The sequence below is a fragment of the Gekko japonicus genome, unplaced genomic scaffold, assembly GCF_001447785.1.
Source record: "Gekko japonicus isolate JY-2015 unplaced genomic scaffold, Gekko_japonicus_V1.1 scaffold2674, whole genome shotgun sequence".
NCBI lineage: Eukaryota > Metazoa > Chordata > Lepidosauria > Squamata > Gekkonidae > Gekko > Gekko japonicus.
Window position 1 is genome coordinate 139,372 of NW_015164739.1, and position 27,247 is coordinate 166,618.

Below are 27,247 nucleotides of genomic sequence, written 5' to 3' on the forward strand. Positions count from 1 at the left end.
CCAAACATCAAGATGTGATAGTGTTGCTTTTTATTCCATAATGTGTAAATCCAATACAAAGGTACTAATATCCTATATGTTGAACATGCTCTTACATGACAAATCCTTTCATCAACGGGCACTAGTACACTTCGTGTGCCCGTTGACAGAAGGATTTGTTATGTAAGAACATGTTCAACATATAGGATATTAAGAAGCAACACTATCACATCTTGATTATTGTGAGATTATAAGCGTTTTGTACATCATTACAGCTTCTATATTTTTGATTACTACTGCAGCGGCAGCAGCGCTCACCACACTGTGACTCACAGCGCAGATGAAAACCATGAGATGGGGGTGCTGGATCTTCTTTCCCGCACCCTGTCTGGTAGTGTCCCGTCCGGCGGCATGGGAATGGAGGATAGGGCTGACCAGCGAGGTCACGGGGTGAGGGCAGGGGTGGGACTCCAGCAGGCAGGCTCAGCTCTAGTAGGCAGGCTCAATGAGACCATGGCACAAAAAATTTAGTTTTTTAAGGGGTCCTGGGCTGGATGGGAAGTGGTGGGGCCTTGGTGTCAAGTTGAGGGGGCGGGCCCTGAGAGGCCCCACTGTAGCTACAGGCCTGGATTGTAGGTTCCAGCTGGGTCGGTCCCACTTCCCCTCTGTTCATGCTTTTTTATTCATGCATGCTATTCCCACTGTGTATAACAAAACGGTGAGATGGATGGAACCATGAGAAACAGGACAGGCATTGCAAACAAACAAAAAATGCAATCAAGGTGTTTCAGAAAAAAGATTGTACAAAAACAGAGAAAAGCCAGGACAGCAAGGTATATGCAACAGAGCTGTGAGGAAACAATAAAAAAAATGAGTAACAAAGCAAAATGAAACCAGAGCAGTAAGGTTTTCTTGAGGGTGTTGTTGTCTAAATAAGCTTTTACTACTGCATTGTCTTCTGTCTTTAATTAACTTTCTGGATTGTAGTATGTCGTGTTTTAGGCATCTTTTTGTTTGCATGGTTTTCTAATTCTGTAATCTTAGCCACCCCATAGCTAGACGATTTTTTGGGAGGGGGGCTTTGGATGGAGGAGGGGCAGGGGGAGAAAAAAGAATAGAAGCACCCAACAGCCAGGGGGTGTTTGGGGGGGGGGCTGGTGCACTCCTATCCCTCCCTCCTATGTATCTCCCCCTTTAAGTTGCTGTGTGTTGATATATGGAAAGTTCAGAGAAAAAAAATGGGGTAAAAATGTGGTGGGGAGGATGGTTCAGTGGGCACGAAACGAACTCTTTCATTCGCTAGTATAGATGGCTGATTCCTCCTGGCAGGTTCTCCCCCCACTCTGTCTCCTCCCCTCCCACCCGTGCATTCAAAAACTGAGACGGGGAATTGATCTGTGTATATACTATTCCTGAGTGAGCCGGAAAAGCAACCAGTTCAGTGTTCCAAAAAAGGAATCAAGGCAGCATTATCTCTTTCCTTATAGCACTGGTTTGTAAGGACGCTTTCTTCTGTGCAGTATGCTTAGAAATAATGCCAGATTTAGATCCCAAGGCACAGCAGGGAATGTTTTCTTGAAAGAGTTGTTTAGCAGAACGGAAGATTTGTATGGCAGAGCAGAGTCCTGTGGAAGCCTAGAGGGAGAGAAGAGATGCTAACCTGATAACCTTGGTCAGGGGGGGGGGGGGGATCCTGAAGTGCCCAGTTAGGAAGAGATTGCTGTGACTTCACTTGGCCTCATTTCTGCTGAGTCCCCCAGGCATGCGCAGAAGAGGGTGGGGGCTGCAAACAGGAAATCAGCTGGTCTCCTTTCCACACCCTGTGCCTCTCTAGCAACCAGCGCTGTCCGTTTAACCCTTTCAGTGCAGGTTGACAGAGCTGCTCTGGGGTAACTTGGCACAGGGTGGCGCTCCCGTGGGGGTGTTGAAAATTTGAGAGGGGCATTGCCCCGCATGCCCCACACTAGCTAAAGCCCTGAATCCTAGTCCTGTTGTATTGTTTATTGGATGTCCTATGCTGGCTATTCAAATGTTTTAAATGTTTTGTAGTCTACCTTGACCCTCAGTGACAAAGGTGAGGTATAAATAAAATACATAGGAAATCTTGTTTGTGTATTCTCTTACAGACTTGTGAGGAGGCGAATGATAGGTTTAGATTTTTGAACACATGAAGCTGTGTTTTACTGGGTCAGACCATTTGTCTGCCAAGATCATTATTGTCTGCTCCGGCTGGCAGTGGCTCTCTAGGGTCTTGAGTCTTTCACATCACCTGTTACCTGATGGGGTTTTTTTAAGCTGGGTATGCTGGGGATGAACCTGGGACCTACTGCATGCAAAGCAGATGCTTTCTCACTGAGGGACCCCCCCCCCATTTATGCCAAATAGAGAAAAGAAATCTCTCTGTGGAATCGTGTTGTATGACTTTAACCTCCAACACTCAGCTTGGTTTAAAAAGCTGTGTTCCAAGCAGTGCTCAGATTGATTGAAATCCCTATTTTTCAGTTTCAATTTAGAGATAATATTCATCCACTTTTTCTTGTCTGTGTTGTTAAGTGTACAGTTTCTGTTTTTTCTCCCCAGAGGGTGACAGCATTTACAGAGATGATTGAAGCCATCCTCCTTTTTTTCTAAGCTGATTTCCCCCCCAGCGTTTTGCAATCTTTCTTCATGACAAGTTCCTAGAAGCTGATGGAGTACATTCCCACATTAAATAAAAAATATTTTGTTAAAATATTCTAACACTAGCATCCTTTTTAAAAAGAACTAATTAGTATTCTTTTTGAGTATCGTAAGTCAAAAAGAGGAGGTACATTAGATTTCATGGTTCATCCTCATGCTGCATCTGTGTCCTTGTCAGAATAGTGTTACTTCAGGTTATTGCTAGTATTTTTAAGTTTTTCTTTTGTTCTTTTCCCTATTAACGATTCCCCTCCCTTTCTCATAGAAATATCTAGCCATTGGCCAGCTGGGAAAGGCAACTAACACGTTTGATTCTTCAGGAAAAGTGACAGAAGAAAAACCTTACCGTAAGCATCAATCTAATTAATCTTTTTGTAAATAAATATTTGACTGCCATGCTTTGTTTGGAACTTACTGAAGTAAAGATGGTGTCAAAATCAGATTCCTAGTTTAGTTTGGAAGTGATATCACATCAATTTGACCAGTTAAGCTGTATTGATCTTGGAAATGGGAGAAGTAGTTTCTCATTTACAAATTCATATAAGCCCCCCAGATTCCTAGATACCAAGCCCAGCATCATAATTGGTCTTCAGATGATTAAGAAACTGTTATCAAGGTGGACAGCATAAATGGATAGTCCATAAGATGGCATCCCTGTCCTGGATATTAGTGATGGCTTGTGAAGAGATACTCATAAGGGAATGGGAGGCTTCTTGCCTGCTGGCATACACAGACATCATTCACTGTGGCGTATTGTACTATGACTAATGGTGTATTTTCCCCCTTCCTTGCATGCACGCAGGAGATGATATCACTTACTGATTATGAGATTCAGAACACTAACAGGAATGTCCCTGGTTCTTTCTCCATCCTTTAAGCGATTATTTTCTCTGTGGATTCTGTCCCATCAGACTTTTCGAAGTTTCAGACCAACAACTAAATAAACCTATCTGAAAACTGGAAGAGTCCTTTGAATAGTTAAAATGCTTTGTGGCTTGCCTTGCTTCTGCAAGATGCATATCTTCTGTGCTTTTCAGAAGTAATGTGCAGCTAATTGGGAGGGGAACTTAGGATACTACTTGCATTAATTCCTTCACTACTTAAAAGAAGAGAGCTATAGATAGCTTGTATCCTAGCAACTGCTATACAATCCTCTGTATTTATAACACCCAGTAACAGGTAGCAGCGATAAATTACCTTCTGTTACCTTGTGGTGATAAAGAAGATCTCTGTGGATTTTTCTTTTCTCCCGTCCCCCCCCCTTCACATTTTGTCTCTATTTTGGATTGCCCCTCAAGACGGTATTGTTAATGCTCTTATAGCTTATATCATCTTATTCTCTTTAGTGCTCAAAAATCCAGCTCAATTTTGATTCAGTTTCAGTGCTGTCAGGTAGCTAATCTTTCTGTCTGTGTTTGTTATCAGGGTTGCCAGAGAAGATGCTTAGGCACAAAGTCACCTGTGCATTCATTAATGGAAAGTAGCAACACTCAGACTGTTAAACGCTCTTGTTATGAATAGTTGTTGAAGCTAACCAACAGACGCCACATTATTTTGTACTTTACTGAGCAGCAGGGTAGGCAAGTCCTTACATTCCCACTAAAGCTGAAGCTTCTTATGTAGATATACTTAGTATAATTTATTCGTTTTATAACCAGCACAAATCTCTATATCAAAGCCACAGTAATATTATAGATGCCACTTGTGTAGATATACATAGAGGGCTGTTTTCATGCAAGCTGGATATCCAACGTGAAAGTGACCTTTATATAGGAAATGGTGTCTTGTTAGTGTTGCCAGGTGGACTGTTTGCTCCAGTGGGAGCAAAAAATGGAGGGGGACGGTGACTTCCCTTTCTGTTGTATCTGGAAGTGATATCACAGTGTTCAAAGAATTCCCTTTATGGTGTTTTCATATTTGGAGATTTTGGAGAACATTGTGATGTCACTTGCTACCCCCTATTTTTGATGCCACTGGAACACAGAGCAGCAGATGAGGATCCTTCCCAGTGCCAGGAAATTGACATGTGAAGTGGCCCTTAGAATAGGTGTGTCAGAACAAAAACTCCATTTGGACAAGAGTGATCTCAAATGGCAACTTGCCAAACATTTGTTAAAGAATAATGCCTGTCGGGGACATTAAATGGAAAATAAATAATTGTTCTAAGAATAGGCATGGAAACCTTACTACCAGACTTAAAGTATGTATTCAGCTTAAGTAAGGTTCCTGAACCAAAGTGAATATGTATGTGATAGTGACATGTGACACACACACCCCATGTGCAGATGCAACATCAACGCTAAACAGATTTTTCTGCAAACTTGGAGGACTCCCCAGGTTTGCAGAAAAATCTTGTGTAAGGATGCCCCAAGGTCAGGAGCCAGCATTGTTGGTGGTGATGGGGGGCATGAAGTGTTGGCGGGCCATTGTAGGGGGGTGTTTGCTTGGCTCTCGGCCTCCAAGGACTGTGTCGTAGAGAGGTTGAAGCATTGGAGATCAGGAGCTGTGAAGCTCTCAACCTCTGAGGCTTAGAGGTTGGGAGCTGCATGGGTCTTGCACTCTGAGGCTGGAGGGTGGAAGAAGCTTCAAAGACCAGGAGCTGTGCAGCTCTTAACTTCCAAGACCATTGTTGGGGGGAAGGCTTGGCGGTCAGGAGCTGCATGGCTCTTCATCTCTGAGGCCAGTGTTGGTGGTGGAAGGGGAGAAGCCTTGGGAGTTGGGAGCTGTGTGGCTCTTGGCATCCGATTCCGGGGCACGGCAGGAACAGCAGAAATAGAGATGGGAGTAGGTTGACAGAGACAGGAAGGGGAAGATTGATGGAGAAAGGGTTGGGGGCAAAAGAGGGGGAGATTGTCAGAGAAGGGGAGGGGGAGAAATAGAGAGAGGGAAGTAACAGAGAAGGAAAGTATATCAAGTTGGGCAACCGTGTTGGTCTGAACCAACTGAACAAAGTTAGAGTCCAGTGGCACCTTTAAGAACAACAACTTTTTATTCAGGTTGTGAGCTTGGGTCTGAGCGAAGGCTTCAAAAGCCTTGAAGACTATTGGTTGTGTTGCCAGCAATGGCCAATCATGTTTTGTTGCTTATTACCCAAACGCTGCACTGTTAATAACCTTGTATATAGTTCATGCAGCTGAAGGATTCTAGCTGCCTACTTGGTATTGGTTGTTGTTTAAGGTAGGTGTGGTTTTTACAAGTATAAATTGGTTCATGTTGAGCCTGTGTCTTTGGTTTGGAAGTTCAATAAAGAAGCATGTTATTATGAAAAGAGCTGCATCATCTCAATACTTAATATAAAGGGGGAAGAAAGAGAGGTGGGGAAGGCTGACAGAAGGGGGGGTGAGAAAGAGAGGGAATATTGTTCAAGAAGTGGGGAGGGGGAAGTAAACAAAGGGGGGGATGGGATGCACTTTCCCTGCATATTTCTTATACTTAGTCCTAACAAGAGGTTGCTTTTCTGAATCTCTTTTGGCTTTCTTAGTCTTTTCCTAATTTTGTACAGTTAGTGTGAGCTCCTTGATCATTCTCCGTGTCAAAACAGTTCTTACCTTGTTAGTGGATTCTGCAATTAATTCAATCTGTCAGCATGTTTGCAGATTCAGTTTAGCTGTCCATGGTAAAGGTAAAGGTTCCCTTGCTCGAAAGCCAGTCAAATCCGACTCTAGGGTTGCGGTGCTCATCTCCGTTTCAAAGCCGAAGAGCCAGCGCTGTCCGAAGATGTTTCTGTGGTCATGTGGCCAGCATGACTAAACACCAAGGTGCATGGAACGCTGTTACCTTCCCACCGAAGTGGTACCTATTTATCTACTTGCAATTTCTTGCTTTCGAACTGCTAGGTTGGCAGGAGCTGGAACTAGAGACAGGAGCTCACCCTGTCTTGCGGCACCCGGGTCTTGAACTGCTGAACTACTGACCTTCCACAGCCTGCAGTTCAGCGTCTTAAGCACTTGAACCACTGCAGCTCCATGGTAAAGAGCTATTTAAATTGTGCTTTGTTGTTCATAGTGAAAATGCTGATGTACTCCTATGACCAGGTTTGTGTCACAGTGGTGATGTAGTTAAGCATCTAAAATGCTAAAAGATTTCAGAGGGATACACATAAACGTATTTGGGCTCTGATTTACGAAAACTTACACTATAACAAAAAAGTTAGGTTTTTAGATGGTCCTTGTGAGTGGGGCCGTCCTCACTGATAGGCAGGCTCTTCCTCTTCAGAAGCAGGGTCGATTGGCAGAATTCAATCCCAGAGGGGAGGGGCTGCCTTCTATAACCTATTAAAGGCAGATTAGCGACAGTATCTACAGTCAAAGCCAACCACCCAATTTTCTCAAAATTTTACTCTTTGGTTCCAGAGGCAGCTAAAAGGGTTAAGCTACCACTGGTAGATGACTCTGTGACTAGCTCAGCATCCACTTCTGTGTTGCGCATGGATGCAGATCGTCTCCCCAAAGATCCATGCAACAAGAGGATAGAACAAGCCCTACGTTGGGGTTTTGAAGCCTCAGCAAACACTCTGAAAGCCTCAACAACAGGATCCCTGTTCACAAGAGCAGCAATCCCATGGACCTCAGGCCTAGCGGCAGCAGAAATTTTTTTTATTTTATTTTATTATCAGATTTATACCCCGCCCTCCCCACAAAGCGGGCTCAGTTAGCTACCAAAGGACCTCAAAGACAAAATCAAGAAGATTGCCTTGGTGGCAGCCTTTTGCATCTGATGCATCTCTAGATGCCTTACAGATGTCGGCCAGGGCAATGTCCCTTAGTGTAGCTGCTAGACAGAACACATGGCTTAGAGGCTGGGACATGAACCCTGCAGCCCAGACCAAAGTGGCAGCAGTACCCTTTAAGGGTATCAATCTTCTTCCTTCTATGACAAATCTTCTTCCTTCCACAAGACCAACCAGTCATCAAAAGGATCCAAGAAGGGGTCATCAGCATGACTATCTCATGCTACAGGTCACTTCAGGAATGGGGAAGGGGTGTCTCCAGAGGTTGTAAGTCTCTGGCAACACACTGTCCAAGACCAATGGGTGCTGAAGACCTTTCAATAAGAGCATACCTTCTCTCCCAGGGGTCGATAGTTACAAATGGATATTCCTTGGAGTTCAAACACATTCCCCTGGGACATTTCCTGCAGATTCCAAAGAATCAGTCCAAACAAAGACACCAACTACTGAAGATTGCCATCCAACATCTACTAGACATTGGGGCCATAGATCCTGTGCCAGATGGTCAACAGGCTTAGGGGATTTACTCAATTTTTTTTTTTTACAGTGCCAAAAAAGAATAGGGATCAGGGTGATCCTGGATCTAAAATGGTTGAACAGATGGATCAGAAAAAAAAAAACATTCAAAAGGGAGACACTCATGTCACCTCTGTCAGCCATACAAAAAGGAGACTTCATGGCCTCCATAGATCTATCTGAGACCTATTTACATGTTCCAATCGGAGAGTCACATTGCAAGTTCCTTTGCTTCACCTGCAATACAGGGCACTTCCCTTTGGTCTAAAATAGTCTCTCAGGGTGTTCACCGAAATCTTGGTGACTTTGAGAGTCCCTTGGACTGCAAGAAGATCAAATCAGTCAATCCTAAAAGAAATCAACCCTGACTGTTCCCTGGAAGGCCAGATAATGAAACTGAAGCTCAAATACTTTGGCCACCAAATGAGAAGGGAGCACTCACTGGAGAAGACCCTGATGCTGGGAAAGATTGAAGGTCAAAGAAGACGGGGACGGCAAAGGATGAGATGGTTGGACAGTGTCAGCGACGCAACGAACATGAAATTGAGCCAACTTCAGAGGACAGCGGAAGACAGGAGGGCCTGGCGGGAGCTGGTCCATGGGGTCGCGAAGAGTCAGACTCGACTGTGCGACTGAACAACAACAACTAGAGGCTCACCTGAGGTTAGAGGGGGTGTCTCTGGTCCCGTACCTGGATGACATTTTGGTCAAAGCACCCTCTCTTGACAGGGGCATGAAAGCGGTGAGGTGTACAATAGAGTGTCTCCAAGCCCATGGTTTTGTGATCAACAAAGGAAAGAGCATTCTTCATCTGACATAAACGATTGTTCACTTAGGAGTACAGATCGATACAGTTCAGGACAGAGTTTTTCTGACTCAGGAAAGACAACAAAAAATCCAGATTATGACGACAGAGGTACTGGAGAGGCCGAAGGTGGACATAATGACTCTGTTTCAGCTACAGAGAATGATGGTGTCCTGTCAGGAGATCCTCCAGTGGTCAAGATTTTACACCTGCCCTCTTCAGAGGCTTCTTTTGTCTTTCCAGAGGGCCATTGTGAACAAGAGACCCAGACTAGTTTCACTACCAGAGAATCTCAAGACAGAATTGAGGTCGTGGCTGGAACTGATGAGATTTCAGCAGGGTGTTTCACTTTGGGAACAAAGAGGGTGGTGATGACCATGGATGCCAGCCTCTCAGGTTGGGGAGTGCATGTGCAAGGAAGGATGACTCAGGGCGCCTGATCAAGCAAGGACACAATACACAATATACATTTCTTGGAGCTTCGGAGTCCCAGTGGGAGGGAACGCCAATTAGAAGAGCTCCAGTTAAAGAAGAACATAATCATAGTAAAAGATATTAAGATAGCAGAGTAATGAAACAATGTAATATATTTCTTTTTTTCTTTCTATTTTACTTTACTGTAATTCATCTTATAATATACCTTTTTGAAATGAAATACATACAGAACATATGGTCATAAACACAAGGAGGAATTTCAGACAGGCGATATATTCCAGTTCAGGAACGGTTCCCAAACAGTTTCTGGTCTGACATTTCAGACAGAACCGTTTTAGAACCAGTTCCCTACTGGAATATATTTATACTTTTACACACAAAAGCTTCTGTCCCATTCAGGAAATGGGCCTGAACCATTTTACCTGTAAACCACTTCCTAGTAGTCTTCAGTTTCTTCTCCCGGACCGAGAACCAAATTCAAGTCCCTTCATGAAGAAGCTTGCCAACTGATACAGTGGATGAAGGGTCGTATCCAATCCATCAAAGCGGTTCACGTACCAGGCCAGGACAACGTCCTGGTGGACTGGCTGAGTTGCAGGACCTTAGACCAGTCAGAGTGGATATTAAACAAGGAGGTGTTCCAGCAACTATGCCAGAGGTTCAGCAAGGTGGATGTGGATCTCTTTGCAAATGCACAAAATTGTTAAGTGCCAAAATTCATGTCCAGGACAAGAGGTCAACAAGCCATCGGAATGGACGCCCTGAGTTGCAAGTGGCCTCAGCAACAACTGTATGCCTTCTCTCCAATCCAGCTGATAACCAGAGTGGTTCAGAAGATCATAGAACAGCAAGCAGAGATGATTCTGACAGACCATTCTGGCCATGAAGGGCATCATTCCAAGAGCTGATGAGACTATCAACAATAGAGCCCTGGCGCCTTCCAATAAGAGCATACCTTCTCTCCCAGGGGTCGATAGTTACATCTATGACCAGAATCACTAACCCTCACAGCCTGAAAATTGAGCACAATCTGCTTTCAGAGATAGTGTACCCTGAAGGGGTCATTAACACCATGCTGGCCTCCAGGAAAAGTTCCACCTCCAGAGTTTATAACACTATCTGGCAGATTTTCCATTCCTGGTGTGTGGATAAGGGTTGGGAGCCCCTGTCAGTGCCCATTAGCACTGGTATCCTATCTTTCCTTCAGGATGGGCTGGAAAAGTACCAGCTCAATTAGGCATCAGGTGGCGGCCATTTCAGCTATAAGGGTAGGAGGAAAGGTAAATCATTGAGTCAACACCATTACATCAAAAGTTTTTTGAAGGGGGCTGCCCTTATAAATCCCCCACAGGTACATCATTTCCCCACCTGGAACCTCAGTCTGATGTTGAGAGCATTGTCATGGGGTCCCTTTGAACCTATGACTTCATGTCCTCTTAAAGAGTTAATGTTCAAAACCATTTTTCTGGTGGGGATCAGTTCGGCAAGGCGGGTATCAGAGTTGAGAGCACTGTCCATAGATAAGGAACTCTGTGTGTTCCACAGTGATAGAGTGGTGCTGCGCCCCAACCCAGCCTCTGTTCCTAAGGTGAATTCAACCTTTCATAGGACAGAAGATATAGTTTTACCCAGTTTCTGCCCAAACCCGAAACATGACAGGGAAAGGGAGTGGCGTTGCCTAGATGTCCATAAGCTTCTATCTGGATAGGACCAAACCTTTCCGTAAATCTGATGCTCTCTTTGTATCAGAAGGTTTCAACATCCACCTTGAGTAGATGGATTCGGGGGTGCATCACTCTGGCGTATTAGGCCATGGGCCTGGATCCACCCCAGGGAATCACTCCTCACTCCTTGAGAGGGACAGCAACATTGGTAGCCTACAGGTCTTTTCCATCGCTAGAGACGGTATGTAAAGTGGCGACCTGAAAGTTACTGAATTAATTCACCAGACATTATAGAATTGACAAAATGGCTTCCGCAGATGCAGCCTTTGGCAGGGGGTTTCTGCAGCACACCCTCCAAGTTCTGAAGTCCATAGCCCACCCTGGGGCACACTGCTTGTTACATCCCATTAGTGCAGACTGCCCCACTCACAAGGACCACCAGAGAATGGAAGACTTGTCTTCACTTACCATGAAGCTTCTTTCTTGGTGGTCCTGGAGTGGGGCAGTCCTACCCACCCAAGAGTTTTCTCTTGGAACGGCTTCTAAAGCTGAAGAGGGCTTTACTCCAGTAGTTCAGGACTGGGAGGGTATGGAATTCTTCCCAGAAGCTGTTGTGAGTTTCCATGTTACAAAAGAAAATGGAAATTCTAATCAGTTACTGGCATTTGATTACTGTGCTCACTGGTTAATTCTTCATGGGAGTTCACATGTTTTGGAAGCGGAGGTTTTTCCTTCCTTTTCTTCATATGTGAGAACTGTCAGCGGGAGGCACGGCTTGGAAACAGACTGCGGATCCTTGGATAAGTTCCTCCCCTCTGGGATCGAATTTGGCCAATTGACTCTGCTTCCGTGGAGGAGGAGCCCCACCCCAGGACTACCGAGACAGAAGCTTCATGGTAAGTGAAGACCAATCTTCCGTTTTAAGCTAAAAATGCCAGACAGTACATATAGCCTCTGCTGCTAATCTATAGTACTGCAGACAGTATCTGTATTGTGAAGTAAACTAGTTTAAAATCTGGTTCATGTTTTAGATAAGTTCAAACATGAATACATTCATCTGGTTTATATGGAATCAAGTCATTGGTCTATCAAGGACTGTACTGTCTGCTCTGAATGGCAGCAGCTGTAGAGGTCTTTCATATCACCTACTCCCTGATTTTTTTCCCATTTGTTCCTGACAATTGAAACTGGGACATTCGGCATGCAAGCAGATCCCCTTTCCATGCATAAATCTGATTTCACATCTTACATCAGCAGGGCAACACTTGCAGTACTCTTTTCATGTAGCTTCTGAAGGCATCCTTAGAAAAATAAGAAATCACAAAACACCCAACCTTCACTTTCTCCTCTTCTCCATTCCATTCTCCCCCCGCACCTCTGACTGATTTATGAACTGCTGCTGTATTATCATTAATGACACTTCATTTAGACTACTGCTGGGCACAGTGGCAGCGTCTGCCATCAAGATTCCAAATGTACTATTTGTATAAAGTGAGATATTAAAGTTGTTTCCTTCTGATACAACAGAGAATATGAAATGCTTTCTTTTCAAGGAATAATGTCTTATCTGTATCGTGAGAGCCATCTGTTCAGGAAGAGAGCTGCAAGAGCTGCAAAAAACTGAAAAGCAAAGATTAAAAAGCATAAGAAAAAGGCAGTCATGTTGTGTGTTTGTTCTTCAGCAACAATCCATCAGGGCTTTAATAGAGAGAGGCAGTGTGGGCACTGGGAATGTTCAGTTTAATACCTGAAGAACAGTTAACAAATCTTTACCACCTTTTGATTGTGATATGTATGTCTAAATTGCCACACTATCTAAATCCCTTTTTTGCTTTAGACATTGTATGAACCGAGCTTTTGGGTACACTGTCTTTTGAAACTCTGCTTAGGAAGTAATCCAAAACACCAACCAGAAATGGGTTATTGGAAGACTTACTGTCAAGTTAGAAGAAAATTGTCTTTGGCATGTTTGGTTCTTTGGGCAGCCTCTTGACACACTACATTACAGAGATAGGATTTATATTTTTGTTTGGCTGGTGGGTTGACGTATTCAAAAGGTCTGTTGTATGCACAAAAAACTTAATCTGGATCTAGATGATTGGGAGGTTTTCATTTGATTCTGAAAATTTTCCTTTAATCTCTCCCAAATTGAGAATATTTTGTTCATTATTAAGTGTTCTTATTAAGTAGACCCTTATATCTCCAGTATGCTTTCTTCTTCCACACTAAACATCTTAATTTTGGAGAAGAGTGTAGATCAACCTACATTAGCATATGTCACAAAGTGAAAGATGGAGATTTTTTAAACAGTCCATAAATTATGGAATAGAAATGAATGGCCATCAGATTGGAAACAATGGGGAGGAGCCATATCCTGTAAATAGATCATTTGTGTTGATGTGAGTTATATATTTCTCTCCCAGTTCTCTCTCTATATATATTTGATTTCTAATCCAAGGGTTTTCTGAAAGTTTTTAAAAAATCAAAAGCTTTCTTTGATCCATATAGGCACATACACACGGCCATTTGATGCTGATCAGTTATCTACAATATCTTCTAACAGCTTCGTTGGTGTTAGTTGACTCTGAAGTAGAATGTTCAGATTCTCCTGCATTTAGATCTTATGCATTTGTTTATTGGGGGAGCTTGGGAGATTTGATTTCACACAAGATGGAGAAGCAGAGAAATAGGAGGAAAAAGACACTTGGATTTCCTGCTCCCTCTCCCATCATTATTATTGCATCTAAAGTTAGTAAAATTCTCAAACAGATTTTCCCCACTTTTTCATAATCCACGGGGATACTGATCGGTGCTTATGATTTCTGAATATCAAACTGTGAGATAGTGTTTACCCCAGTATAAAACAGTGTGTAAATATGTGATGTTCGTATATATTGGATGAGAGGAGATGCTTGTCCCAGACCTAAAGGAAAAATTAGGACCAGAGAAAAGAAGGAGGGCAGAGAAATTCACACTGTTCTGATGCTTTCTCCTTCCTAACCGGTTCATTAACTGCATGAGATGAACCAGAGATGACCACTACCCTACCAGTAATAGATGCTTTCCAGATACTATTTTGGCAAATTACTTAAATATTTAATATTATGTAAGTTTTGCTAAAGTATCTTCAACAGTACTTATGATGGTAAGCATCAGCAGCTGATTAGCTCACCCACATTCTATTCTATTTGCATTTTCTCTGATAGCTCATTTGTATTTTCATCACAGTGTGTATGTGGCATTTTTTGTGGGGTGGGGTTTATATACAATCCAATATGGCAGTGGATTCCCCCCCTAAGTTTGTGAAATGCCCAGAGTATGTCAACTAAAAGATAAATAATCAATACGGAAGTGTTCAAAGTTTATTTAAGTTTAATAGTCCATAGGCCATACACCATAAAAAAATTAAGAGTTAAGAATAGTAAAACAAAAATTTGCCACATCCACGATGCAATTTTGGCAGAGGCTGCTCAGAAAGTAGTTTTAATCTTGCTGCATTAGGAAAAGATGAATATTTCAACAGCCATTTTCTTAGGAATCTGTCTCTTGCTGCTGCATGTTTTGGACAGTAGAAGAAAACATGATATGCCGAGTCAAGTTCTGTCACAGGGCAGTCACAATAGCGCTAGTCCAGAGGGGTCTTGAGAAACTGGCCCTACATCTGGGCTGTTGGAAACACATTGCAGTGTGCAATCATGTATGACCGTCTCAGTTTTGGAATGGTCAACATGTTTAAGTAAGGAGGCAGGTCACATTTGGTGGAATATGTAATTCCTAGATGAAGTGGGGAGCATTTCATCTAGCATCTGTTTGAAAAGCATCCCAATCATTTTGGAGCAATTTTTCTGTAAGTAAAGTTTTTCTTCTTTTGGTTAAGTTCTCTGTCTTCCGTAAGTCTAATTGTCTTGTTTTCGTATCTACAGCATCATTCCATTTTGACCAGCAATGTTCATGTTCTGTCAATATGGTAAAGGTTGGGAGGCTTTCAGTTTCTGTCTCTGCTTTGATACACACATTCTATCTGGAGGACTGTAACTGATAAGTGCAACGGGCTGATTTCCTCAAAACATCAGGGGGAGAATATTACAACCTGCAACTTTCCTGAAAGACCATCTCTCCTCTGATTAAAAAAAATACTGACTTGTGTGTGTGGTTGTCTTTGCCTTTTGGCAGATCAGATAACAAAAGAAGAGCTTGAGAATGTTTTGCGGAAGTTCACGGGGAGTATCATGCAAGTTCCTCCACTGTAAGTTTCTTCAGTGCTGTATGTAACCTTGAAAAGCCTGGTGGCAAAAGCTCACTTTACTGGCAGTGGAAAGTGTCCTATTTACAGCAAAATACTGGCAAGATGAGGCAGGCTTAAAGGTTTGTTAATTTGAAAGAGTCACAACTGAGTGTGCCATTGATTCGAACAGCATATGAATGGCTCTTTTTCCTTGTTAACCTATTTCAGGCATTTAGTCACCATAATCATAGGCTTTTTATCTCAACCTTGACACATAAAACAGGATCAGATGGCACTGCCAAATGTTAATGAGGCTTACACCAAAAGTAGAGGGTCTTATGGCAGTGCATATTGGAGGAGAGATGGACACAGGCCGACTTATAAATTGATTTCCAAAAGTCAAGGAGCAGGATGTGCTTGGCAGAAAAATGGGGCAAATGTCAGGCCTTCTCAGTGGATGCTCATCCTGTTACAGAACAGTGTGCAGCCAAGAGAAGAGATGGGAACATGGTAGGTGTCTTCCTTCAGGAATGAAATTACTTTAATTTTGTAAGTGTACTAAAATCCCTAGTATGACAAGGTGTGTAACATTCCTCAAGGAAGGAGGTGGGATTTATTAACAAATAAAGCATATCTGTGTTAGGTGATGTTGAGTACACCATTTTGCTCAAGAACATAAGAAGTGCTTTGCTGGATCAGAACAAGGTTTACCTAGTGCAGGATCCTTTGTAAAAATGTAAGCAGTAGGCAGGTGCTGAGTGGTCCTCCCAAAAAATTGGCCAGTGGCTCACCAGTAGATTCCAATCTACCTTCTGCCCACCATGTCCTATGCTTGCCTCTGATATAGTTGCTCAACCATGGCAAGGAACCTGAGCTGAGTGGCTATAAAAGGTTTCTCTCCAAGCACATACATTGTCTTTTTTCCATGCCCTTGAACCCTCTAAATAGGAGGGAAAGACTTGTTCCACAGGAACCGCAGGAATCCCAAATTCCAAGTGGATAGGTGCTCATAGATGCCAACATATTCCCCCTACCCCACCCCAGTAGGTCCCAACATAACAGTATGGAAGTTAAAATACTTAAAGACCAGGATTTATTCCCCTGTACTTACAAGTCACTTTCATGTCCCATTCTTATCCCATTGTTAGCTCTTGTGGTGTCAGAGGTCTGGAGCCCTTTTCAGTATCAAGAGGTTGTACACTTGGAGTAGTGAAAGCTGAAGAAAATATTTAATGTGTGATTAGGCAAGAGGTACAGACTCGTTCTCAAAGAGGTACCGTATTTTTCGGACCATAAGGTTCTCAAAGAGGTAACTCTAGAGATGCCAGTTAAGCAATGATACTATTGCAGAATAAATACCATTCATGATGTCATTTGTCCGTATTACGTACAATATCACTACATGCTTTGTACTAGTGACTTGACAAGGGGCTTCTGCGTATTCCATAATGGGTGTCTTTATATGGGGCTCTGCTTACTCTGACCACATAGTTAAGTATAAAAATGAAATTCTTTTTTGCTATTTGCCTTCTATTTTCCCCCCTCCCCAGAAAAAAAAAAGCTTTGAAGGCAGAGGCTTGCAGACAAGGGTAAAAGTGAAGGCTGGAACTTTTAACACTGGCTGTGGAGCAATAATTCTGAGAATAGGCACATGATAACATCCTTATAACTGTGAGAGCAGAGGAAGCCGGGCTTTGTAATTTGAGTTATCAGGCCCAAATTAATGCAAATGAAAGTTGAGCATGCCGGATAGGTATGCTAATCTTGTAACTTTTTATACCATTCAAGGCCCCTGGGGCTAAATTGGCTACAGTCTCAGAGTCAGCTAGCAGTGCTACGATAAGAATTCACCTAACGCTACAACATGAGCCCTTGACTCCCTCATAACTGGGGGTGAGGGAGTATTCTAGCATAGTTCTAGTTATGTCATCCTAGTAGTTTCTCTCAAAAAAACCCTCACACGTTCGCTATAAGTTGTCATCTGTACTGTTTTATATTTATCATCTGGCTTCTATATTATGCTTTTCTTTTGGCCAGTGTGAATCTCAATTACATTTAGTGTATTTCAAAATAGTTGAGGAAGTAAGATGGATTCTATAGTACATTAATTATTTTAAGGCATTTCAAGCTTGTGTTCTCATGAATCTTTTAATACTCACTTGCATGATTTCTGATCAGTTATTCTGCCCTGAAGAAGGATGGACAGAGGATGTCAGCACTGGTTACAAAAGGAGAGGCTGTGGAACCAAAGCCTGCCAGGCCAGTTATAGTGTACAGTCTTTCTCTCAGAAACTTCAAGCCACCCTTGTTCACACTTGGTAAGTTCAAAAGTGTTAGATGTTTGATGGCTTTGATATAGGGTTGCCTGGTCTGGGTTGGAAAATACCTGGAGACTCTGGGGGTGGATCCAGGAGGGGGGGGTTGGGGAGGGGAGGGCCTCAGCATGGTCCAATGCCATAGAGTCCACCCTTCAAAGCAGCCATTTTCTTCAGGGGAGCTAATCTCTGTCAGCTGGAGATCAATTGTAAAAGCGGGAGATCTCCAGGCCCCACCTGGAGGCTGGGAACCCGACTTTGATACTTCACTCTTTGTTTATTTGGATGTGGGTTGTATTAAATTGAACTATGTAGTGTTCCCTTTTCCAAGAATATACAAAATTCCATTTTTTTACATTTTATTTACAGAATTTATACCCCATCTTTCATCAAGGCTACCAAGGCAGCGAACAGATAAAAACATAATAATAGAACACATCTTAAAAACCAAACAAAACACATCAATCAAAACAAAACCAAATTAAAGTACACATACAATACAAGAAAGTACACCTACATAAAACAACATGATCACTGAGGGAATGCCAGACAAAACAAAAAAGCCTTAACCCTCTAGCAGAATATGACAACAGAAGGGAACAGACAAGTCTCTCTGAGGAGAGAGTTGCAGAGTTTTTATGCTGTGAATGAGAAGGCCCTCTCCAAGGTTGCTACCCACCTAATCTCAAAAGGCCAGGGGCACTCAAAGCAGAGCCTTGGAAGATGACCGTAGTGGTTGGGTAACTTCATAAGGGAGTAAGTGGTTCTTTAGGTATGCAGGTCCCAAGCTATGTAGAGCTTTAAAGATCAATACCAGCACCTTGAATTGTGCCTAGAAACAGATTGACAGCCAATGTAGATAGGCCAAGATAGGCGTGAGGTGTCCCTATGACCCACTCCAGTCAACACTCTGACCACAGTATACTATATTAACTGTAACTACTGGACAGTCTTCAAGAGCAGCCCCACATAGAGCACATTGCAGTAATCCACTCTAGATGTTACCTGGACATGCACCACAGTGGCCAGATCTTTTCTATCCAGTAAAGGCTGCAGCTGGCTCATCAGCTGAAATTGCCAAAAGGCACCTCTGGCCACTGTTCGATTTGTTTATCCAGCAGAAGGCCCGGGTCCAGAAGCAACCTCAAGCTACAAACCTGCTCTTTTATGGGGAATGTAACCCCATTCAGAATGGGATAGCCTATTTCCTGTGTCAGACCTTCCCTCCAGCTGTACCTCAATTTTGTTGGGATTAAGTTTTAGCTTGCTAGCTCTCATCCATTCTTAAATTGCCTCTAGGTACTTGTTCATGGTTTCCACAGCCTCCCTGGAATCTGCTAGTAGTGTCATCTGCATATTGGTAACAACCCAGCTCAAGTTTCCCAATGACCTCACCCATGGCTTCAGGTAGCTGTTGTATAGGGCACAAGATGGAGCCTTGTGGGGCTCCTGTCTCCAGATGACTTAACCTAAGAGTTTGAAAAGCCTAGGAGACAAGGTGGAGTCAGAGGCTGAGGGGCTGAGCAGCAGTGCTCCAGGACCACCTTTTGAAACCCGCTGTCCAAGGAGAACTGGAACCACTCCAAAATGGTACTTCCCAGTCCTGAAAGCAGTCCACAAGGATACCATGATCAATGGTACTGAAAGCCACTGAGAGGTCTAGGAGAACCAATAGAGTCACATTCCCTCTGTCTGTTTCCCAGCTCGGGTAATCCACTAGGGTGACCAAGGCCTTTTCAGTCCCATAAATCAGAGATCTGTCAGACTTCAAGGTATTCCAAGGCAAACTGGATTTGGCAGATCCATGTATGACATTGCAAAAATTGGCAAGTTCTTCTCAATCCCTTGGCTGAAACTGTTGTTTGTGCTCTGCATCTCTGTGGTGGAACGGTCCTGCTCTGATCCTGCAGGGCCTATTCCAGCATGCCCTCCAAGGTTTTCCCAACACCTGGATGTGCTCTGCATCTCTGTGGTGATCCTGCAGGGCCTATTCCAGCATGTCCTCCAAGGTTTTCCCAACACCTGGAGGGGCTTTTATCTCTCGTTCTGATCAACTGCCACCACCACCTGACCTTTGTAGGAATTGTCTACTGGGAGGGCCAGGACTCCCAGCTTCCTTTTCAAGTTCTGAGGCCTTGTATCTGTGTCTCCCACTATTCAGTGTCTGATTATTACGGGGACAGCTTATTGCCTTGTGCACCACTGGGAGAGTAGCCACTTGGCAACTGACTGACTCTTCCGTTTCTCCTTATGTTCCTTTTAAAATAGCATGTCCAGACAGTGGAGGTATAGAGAACCACTACCAGCATCAAAAATTGTAACATATTTATTAAAAAGAAAGTGTTCACAAGCATACTGTCAGCACAGCACCAGACTGAGCAAGGTATTCAAAAGAAAAGGGTAAAACGCAGTTCCTCTTTCTCTCCCTCTTAGATGTGCCCTTGTTGTTCAGTTGCACAGTCGAGTCCCTCCCGCAGACCACATTTAAGAGTTCTCTAACTTGATGGAATCAGCGCAAAAAAGGCCCTCCTTCCACAGACCACATTTAAGAGTTCTCTAACAATGGAATCAGCGCAAAAAAGGCCCTCCTTCTTGCTCCCAGGAGTTTTATCATTTCACTTTCTCCTCCCACTGACCAGATCATGCCGGGTCAAAGAAGCTTTTCCTGATGTCTCCAGGAGTTTCTTCCTGAAGATAGTACTTAATTCCTCCAAATCTCTCTTCGTTTGAGATATCACCTGTCTAGCTGGAGGTGGGGGAAGCTGGACCATGCCATTGTCTCTAGCTAGACATAAGCTTTTCTAAAAGGGTGGCTGAGATGTGGCTGGAAAGCAATTGTACTGACCTCCCCCCTGCTGCCTGTTCTCAGCCAAGAGAGAAAAACTTTTTAAAATGCAAAGTTCAAACCTCCAAAGAAAAATGCATTTCTTCACAATCTCTTGCCTTGGTTACTGCAGCCTTCTTCCTTCTGTCAAAAACTCTACTGCCAAAATAATTTTATTTCATTGCTCAGAGCAGGTCATGTGGTACCTCATCAGTAGTGATGCTGGGGTTTAATGACACGAATGAGTGCCCCCAAATATAGCCTTTTGATTTGGTGATGCTGTTCAGCTTCCTGTAGTCTACACAAAATCTTCTGTGGTCTGGCTTCAGCACCAAAACTACTTTACACTTTTTCTCACACCTTTCCTTGGAAACTGCATAAGTGAGGTCTACCCTCTTGTCCCTGGTTACATAAGGTTCTTCCCAGCTGGCTTTTAGTTCATTGGCTTTCACAGGTAAGAACGCAATTGCTAAATCCATGAACCACTTTCTGGTTTTCTCCATTCCCAAATGTTCTGAACAGGGAAGATCAGGTGGGATATCTACTGAACCTCTTCCCTGGTACTCAGACAGCCCTAATACCCATAAGGAGTAATTCAGGTGAAATCTATTAGCTGCCTCAAGTCCCATTTCTGAGAAAGGTGGGCTAAAAATGCTATTAATAAATACAAACCTTTAGTAATCCTGTTCCCTTGTACATGGTATGATGGAAGGCAGCATTACCCAAGCTGATGACCATTGACTCTTATTTCATGAGGTGGTTATATGAGTGACTGGAAGAACAGCTATAAAACGTGTGCATTTTTAGAGTGTTGCATAGTAGTAAGGCTGGCAATTAGCCATGGAGACTTTCACTTGCAGCCCCTTTAGTGCACTTTTGCATTACATACAAGCTGGATTTCAACGTGCTCTGCAATTTCAGTGACCACTTAATGTGTTGGATAACTTGCAGCCAATCATGATGGGTGTGGTAGAGACTTCGAGGTAGGTTTTAAAATGTCTCTAGTTTGACTGTCTGTGGTTGTGCACAGTCTTTAAAATGCACTCAGTACTTCATAGTGGGTTGTGGTTTTTTTTTTTTGCTAACACTTTAAAATAACCTTTTATTATCACCAGTAGATAGATCTTGACCTTCTATGGCATCTTTTTGAAACGAGGTGGCCCAAAGTACTTACTGAAATCCTGAAGCTGGTGGTTAATTTATAAGGTGAATTATAGTTGAGCTGGTGCCTCCCCCCCCCCATTTGCTCTTCTCTCTCCACCAGTTTCACAATCTCACCCACACATATGTTGCAGAATGAATAATTTATAATATAACCTATAAATATTTTAATCGCTCTATTGTTTGCTTAGTGCTCTTCTACATTTCTATGTAAAGTAGGGGGTTTTTTTGTACTGGGCTGGCAATTTTACTGTGTTCCTGTTAACATTCCAGATGTTGAATGTGGCGGTGGCTTTTATGTCAGAAGCCTGGTCAACGACATTGGCAGAGGTAGGCTCAGACAAAGCACAATTGCTCGTGGAGCCACGGTCTCTGTTTAATAAAGGGCTATTTTTGCTTTTGGTATCTCTGGCTGCCAGATGCATGCACTAGGGTGGCTGTGTGTTGTCTGTATTCTATATCACAGAAGGTACTTGGGTGAATAAATATAAAAGATTCTTGTGGGGAATATCGACAAAATGGTAATAAGGAACAGAATTGGGATGGGGAGGTAATACATATCATTCTGCAAGATTAACGGATTAGAAATGTAATTCAGATAATAAATTAGGGACATGGAGCAAGACAGAGTACCCTTTAAGGGGTATAATAAGTGACACGTTTAAATCATGATGCACAAAGCCTATGCTGAATATGGTATAACTGTCCAATTCAGGATCCCTCCCCCCTCCAATTTAGGATCAAGTGGTCATCTTTTCCTCTTGTTTTAAACTGTGATACAATTGCAGTACTTGCAAATGGCTGTACTTAACTAGGAAGGTACCTGATCATTGATAAATAAGCTTATTTATAAAAACTAAGCTAATTATTCTGCTCTGATCAACAGGGTGACCATAAGTGTACATGAGTATGGTAATGCTATACCATCTTCCTTCAGCCTTTCCTTAACTCGTGACCTGTATAGCTCACGTCATACATCAACCCAGTTCTTGGCAGTGGACTACAGCCATTTAATAGTACTTCATTCCTGCTTGTTGGTTTTCTAAGTTACAAAATATTTTAGGCTGTTCTTGTGATATAGAGTCAAAATTGCCAACTTCCACTGATGCCTGTCCATTTTCAAAGTACCTGGCACAATAGGCAATCTAGCTCCTATCTATGTTGCATTTTAGCATAGCAGGGAAGAGAACGCACATACCAAAGCAAGCAGTACTTGAGAGTACCTCATTGAACAGAGCATGACATGCAGTTCCTGGTAGCCTGATTTACATAAGTTGGAATGGTGTAAGAACTGTCTTCCTCTGATAATATCCCAGGCTTCTCTAGTAATCTATGTGGAGGGAAGCCATGTAGATCAGCTGACTGATATGGTTCTTTACTGTAATGGTTTTCTTCCTCTAATATTGTCCCAGGCTGCTCTGGTAGTCTGTGTGGATGTAGTTCAGCTGACTGATATGGTTCTGATATCGCAACAGTTTCCTCCTTGCCTAGCAGCCTGTGATATTGGTCTTGGAAACACTATAGTTGGTTGTCTGTGTGGTTCTGCAGATGTTACCAAAGTGGCATAGAACTGGACCTTCGTGACATGGCTTTCACATAGGGTTGCCAGGTCCAACTCAGGAAATACCTGGGGACTTCGGGGGTGGAGCCTGGAAAATTTCCCATTCCCTAAAATAAATAAATAAATACAGCAGTGCAGTTCTCCTGAATACAGTCTTAATTTCCTCAAAGGGTTCCCCAGCAGCTGTACTTCCACTAAATGTAATTTGTCATACCCCCACACGTCCCTTGTCAGACTTGGGTAGCATTTCCAAGCATGACTTTAGTAAGGGACACAACTCAAATTGCAGCCAAAATAAACAATGAATCCTTTCCCAAATACAAACAGTTTGCAAGCCCAGAGTTTTGTGATCTCACTGGGGCAATGGTATAAATTGCTTTACTCATGGGAGTTGCTGAATGTAACAACCTGCATTATTTCAACCAACTTCTTCAGACTAACAGAAGAACAAAAGTAAGTAAGAGAGCAGTCTAGGGGGTGGAGTTTTCATCCATCCCATAATTAGTACAAAACTTCTGAAACAAATGCAAAACGGGGACTGTGCTCTCTTCCTCTCTCACACACTTCACACACTCACTGGGAAAAACCACATGGCTTGTGTCTGCTCACCCCCCCCTGCAGCTTTCGTCCTGCCAAGATTTAAAGGCACATCATGGCTGTTGGGATGGGGCTTCTCCTGCCGGCCGGCTGGGCAGCAGTGGGGAGGAGCCTGCAAAATTGGGGGATCCCCCACCCAGACCTGGGGGCTGGCAAGCCTACTTTCACACCATTCTGAATGTATATTTTCACCATATGGCATTCACTTGCCCTGTCTGTAGAGAGATAGTAGCAGCAATGGGCCAAATACAACCAAGGAAGTTATGGGTGGATGGCTAAAATGATGTGTCTCCCTTTTATATACATGAGGCCTTTAAAAAAAAAAAGCATCATGATTGTAGCCAGGAGTGTTGACTTCTGCATAAATTGTGCCTTTGGAATAATGGCCAGATGGCAAGGTATGTATTGTTGTGTGTAACTGTCTCCTGGTTTTTTTAGGGAAGAAGGAGTGTGAGGGTGAGCCACATTTTGTTTGTTTGTTGTTTAACCAGGTGAGAGCTGGGTTTTGTGTGTGCAGATTACTCAGATTCAAGTGAGAGTTAGGTCTGGATTTGTGTTTGCTTTATGTTTCTGTGGTATGTATATTAAGTGTAGATATGTCTTTATTTTTTTCTCCTTTGCCTGCTGGTGGGAGAGATGGCCTTGGGAGGGACAGAGCAGGGTGAGAGGGTTGCCATGATTCATAGTGTGTGGGGTAGGGGGGAGATACGGTAGTGGGAGAAGAGCAGGTCAGGTAAGGAGAAGGGACAGCAGACATGTGCTGTTGCTCCTTCTGACTCTTCTTTCAGCCAGAGTGATGTTGGTAACAACCTGCCAGGCTATAAAATCCTGCTGCTAAATGCTAGATCAGTCACAGGAAAAAATAGCAGCCATCCAAGATTTAATCCTGGATGAGAGGGCTGACCTGGCATGTATCACTGAGACTTGGCTAGGGGAAGGGGCAGGGGATAACTTCTCTCAGTTGTGCCCTCCAGGGTACTTGGTGATACATCAGCATAGATCTGGCAGGCAGGGAGGTACTATTGCTGTAGTATATAAGAATTCTGTCCCCCTGCCATGATGCCCTATCCAGAACCTTATTGGTTTTGAGGCTGTGTGTGTACCTAATGTTGGGACTGAGGGACAAGACTGGGATTGTGCTCTGTGTGAGGCTGTCCTTGAAAAGTGTTCAGAAAATTCAGTTTGTACAGAACTGGAGTGGGTCGGGAGGGACCATATCACTCCAATCTTGGCCCACCTACACTGGCTTTCAGTTTGTTTCTGGGCACAATTCAAGATGCTCATCTTGACCTTCAAAGCCATATATGGTTTGGGACCAGCATGCTTGAAGGAATGCCTGCTCTCTTATGAACCTGCCCAACCATTACAGTCACCTTTGGAAGCCCTGCTTCAGGTGCCCCCACCTTCTGAGATTAGGTGGGTGGCAGCCCCGGAGAGGGCCTTCTTGGTCATGGCACCAAAGCTCTGGAACTCTCTCCCCAGGGAGATTGATTTGTCCCGTTCTGTTGCCATCTTCCACCAGCAAGTGAAGACCTTTTTTGTTTAGTTTGCCATTTCCTCAGTGATCCCTCCTGCCTAACCAGTGTATTATGTTTTGTATGTGTTCTGTTTTTAACTCTTTTTAAAGTTTTTTAATGAGGTATGTTCGGGGGAAGGGTTTATTTTAATGGTTTTAAAATGTATTTTATCATGTATATTTTAAATTGTTAGCCGCCTTGGTGGCCCTTGTAGGGGCAGAAAGGCAGGATATAGATTTTATAAATAAACAAACAAATAAAGTTTGCAATAAAAAACAGGTAGTCCCCAAACCCTGCCCTCCCCAAGCTCTACCCTCAAATCTCCAGGAATTTCTCATTCTGTAGTTGTCAACCCTAAAATAGTCACAGTGTATCTGTTTAAAGAGATGCCATCTACATAATATTCTGTAGTAGCAAAATTGTACTTGAAGTGGTTTTAAAATAGTATGTTCTAGCTTGCCATAACATGTTTTATTCCCTTGGGATGCTAACTCAAATTCTGTGAAATATTATTTGCCATTTTCTACATTTGATTTTTCTTCCTCTTTTCTCCCCCCTCCCCCATGCTGTAGAGCTCTCATCCTGTGCCTCTGTTCAGGAGCTGACCCGAACAAAACAGGGACCGTTTACCTTGGAAGAACATGCTCTTTATGAAGACAAATGGACAATTGATGAAATTGCCCGATCCCTGGAGCATTGCATGCCTCTTCTCTCTGTAGAACCATCTCGTAAAAAATTAAAGACAGAGCTGTCTGAAGAACACACTGTGAGCTGTGAAGATAAGTGATAAGTCAGGTCAAGGAAAAAGACTGAATGACTGAGACGTTTTAAGATTGCTGTGGGATTGTCTTGTCTCCCCCTGTAAATTTACAGTCCTGTGTATGGAGGATGACAAATTACAATGCATTGAAAATGATAGCTTTCTATCTTTTCTGTTCATGCTGAAACAAACACAAGAAAATGTCCAGCATTTTTTATTTCCTCTTGTATCTCTAGGTTGCATTGTAAATGTATTTGTCAGGGAAGCAAGACTCCTTGCTGCACCCTTGAAAAGAGTTTACAGGATACTTTTTTTTTACTTCAATTCTTTGTTTACCGGAAGTCATTTTGAGCTTTGCTAAATGGGTCCAGTAGAAAAGAGCAAGAGTCCAGTAGCATCTTAAAGACTAACAAAATATGTGGCAGGGGATGAGCTTTCATGAGTCACTGCCTTTCATGACCTTTCATAAGTCACTGAATTTTGAGATGCCCACTGCCATAGTGATGAGCAGCAAGAGTTACACAGTTCATGGAGGGACAGATCTGTTGGCCATTGTGGTAAAACAGAAGGCTCCATTTTCCTTGGGTGAGGAAAGTTCCATAGCGGTCAAGGTTGCAAATCCCCATACCTTAACGAGGAGTCTGTCCTTTTCCAGTCATTTCCCTCCATCACCACCTAACAAAAGAATTCCAACCAACTGCTTTCTCTAATGCTTCATTGCCATGCCTGTCTCACAGCAAAGAAGGGTGTAAGCAGTTTCATTCCCACAGCCAGACTTGAAACTAGATTGAAAAGTGCGTAGATAATCAGCAGAGAGGCAGCCACCACTTTGCAAACCTAACCAGCCACTCCTGTAATGTTGCTTTCAATATAAAAATCAGAGCACAGCAGATGGGAGTGATTTAATCTGCTGAGCGCTTTGTGAGCATGTCAATGAGCACCCAAGAGTTCCAATGAGCTGTGTAACCTCACCCTGTTGAAACTCTCCGACAAATAGTGCTCTAACTTTTCTGAACTGATTTTAAGAGATTTGGAGAGTGAACTAGTATTTCTTCTGCATTTTTTGCCACAATATACTTGCAAGGAGTGAGGATATGAGTCACCTGAAGGGAGTTTTGTCCCAGCCTCTGCAGGTACTGTTTTAAAACCCAGAGCTTGCTGGGGGCATGAGCTGAAGCGTTTGGTTGTTTCGGCCCTAAGAGTTTGGGGGGATAATCCTGAAAGTCTATCCCTTGGAGCCACAGATTTAATCCTCCTTGCTCTGGTGCACCAGCACCCTCGTCACAAAATGTCCCTCTAACTCAGTCCATTATATGAGAGTCTGAAGGACAGAGGATCATAAGCTAGCAGGACAAACTGTATTTATTGTTAAAACAGTCGAACAAAAGCATTATCAGTCAAATCAAATTACTACTGAACTTGAGAGGCTAAATGACAAGTCTTCTTAATTAACTGAGAAAAGGATGGGTCCTGCAGGAAT

General features: G+C 43.1%; 1 protein-coding gene across 1 annotated transcript in view; it reads left to right on the plus strand.

Annotated features, from left to right (window-relative positions):
* The window catches only part of TRUB1 (TruB pseudouridine (psi) synthase family member 1), a 65,714-nt gene extending 38,473 nt beyond the window's left edge, over window positions 1-27,241 (plus strand). The window contains exons 4-8 of the mRNA XM_015409625.1: window positions 2,924-3,005; window positions 14,981-15,053; window positions 17,211-17,350; window positions 21,606-21,662; window positions 25,580-27,241. Of these exons, the coding sequence (XP_015265111.1) occupies window positions 2,924-3,005; window positions 14,981-15,053; window positions 17,211-17,350; window positions 21,606-21,662; window positions 25,580-25,794 (567 nt within the window). The 3' untranslated portion in view covers window positions 25,795-27,241. The remainder of the gene's footprint in view (window positions 1-2,923; window positions 3,006-14,980; window positions 15,054-17,210; window positions 17,351-21,605; window positions 21,663-25,579) is intronic.
* Window positions 27,242-27,247: the final 6 nt, after the last annotated feature.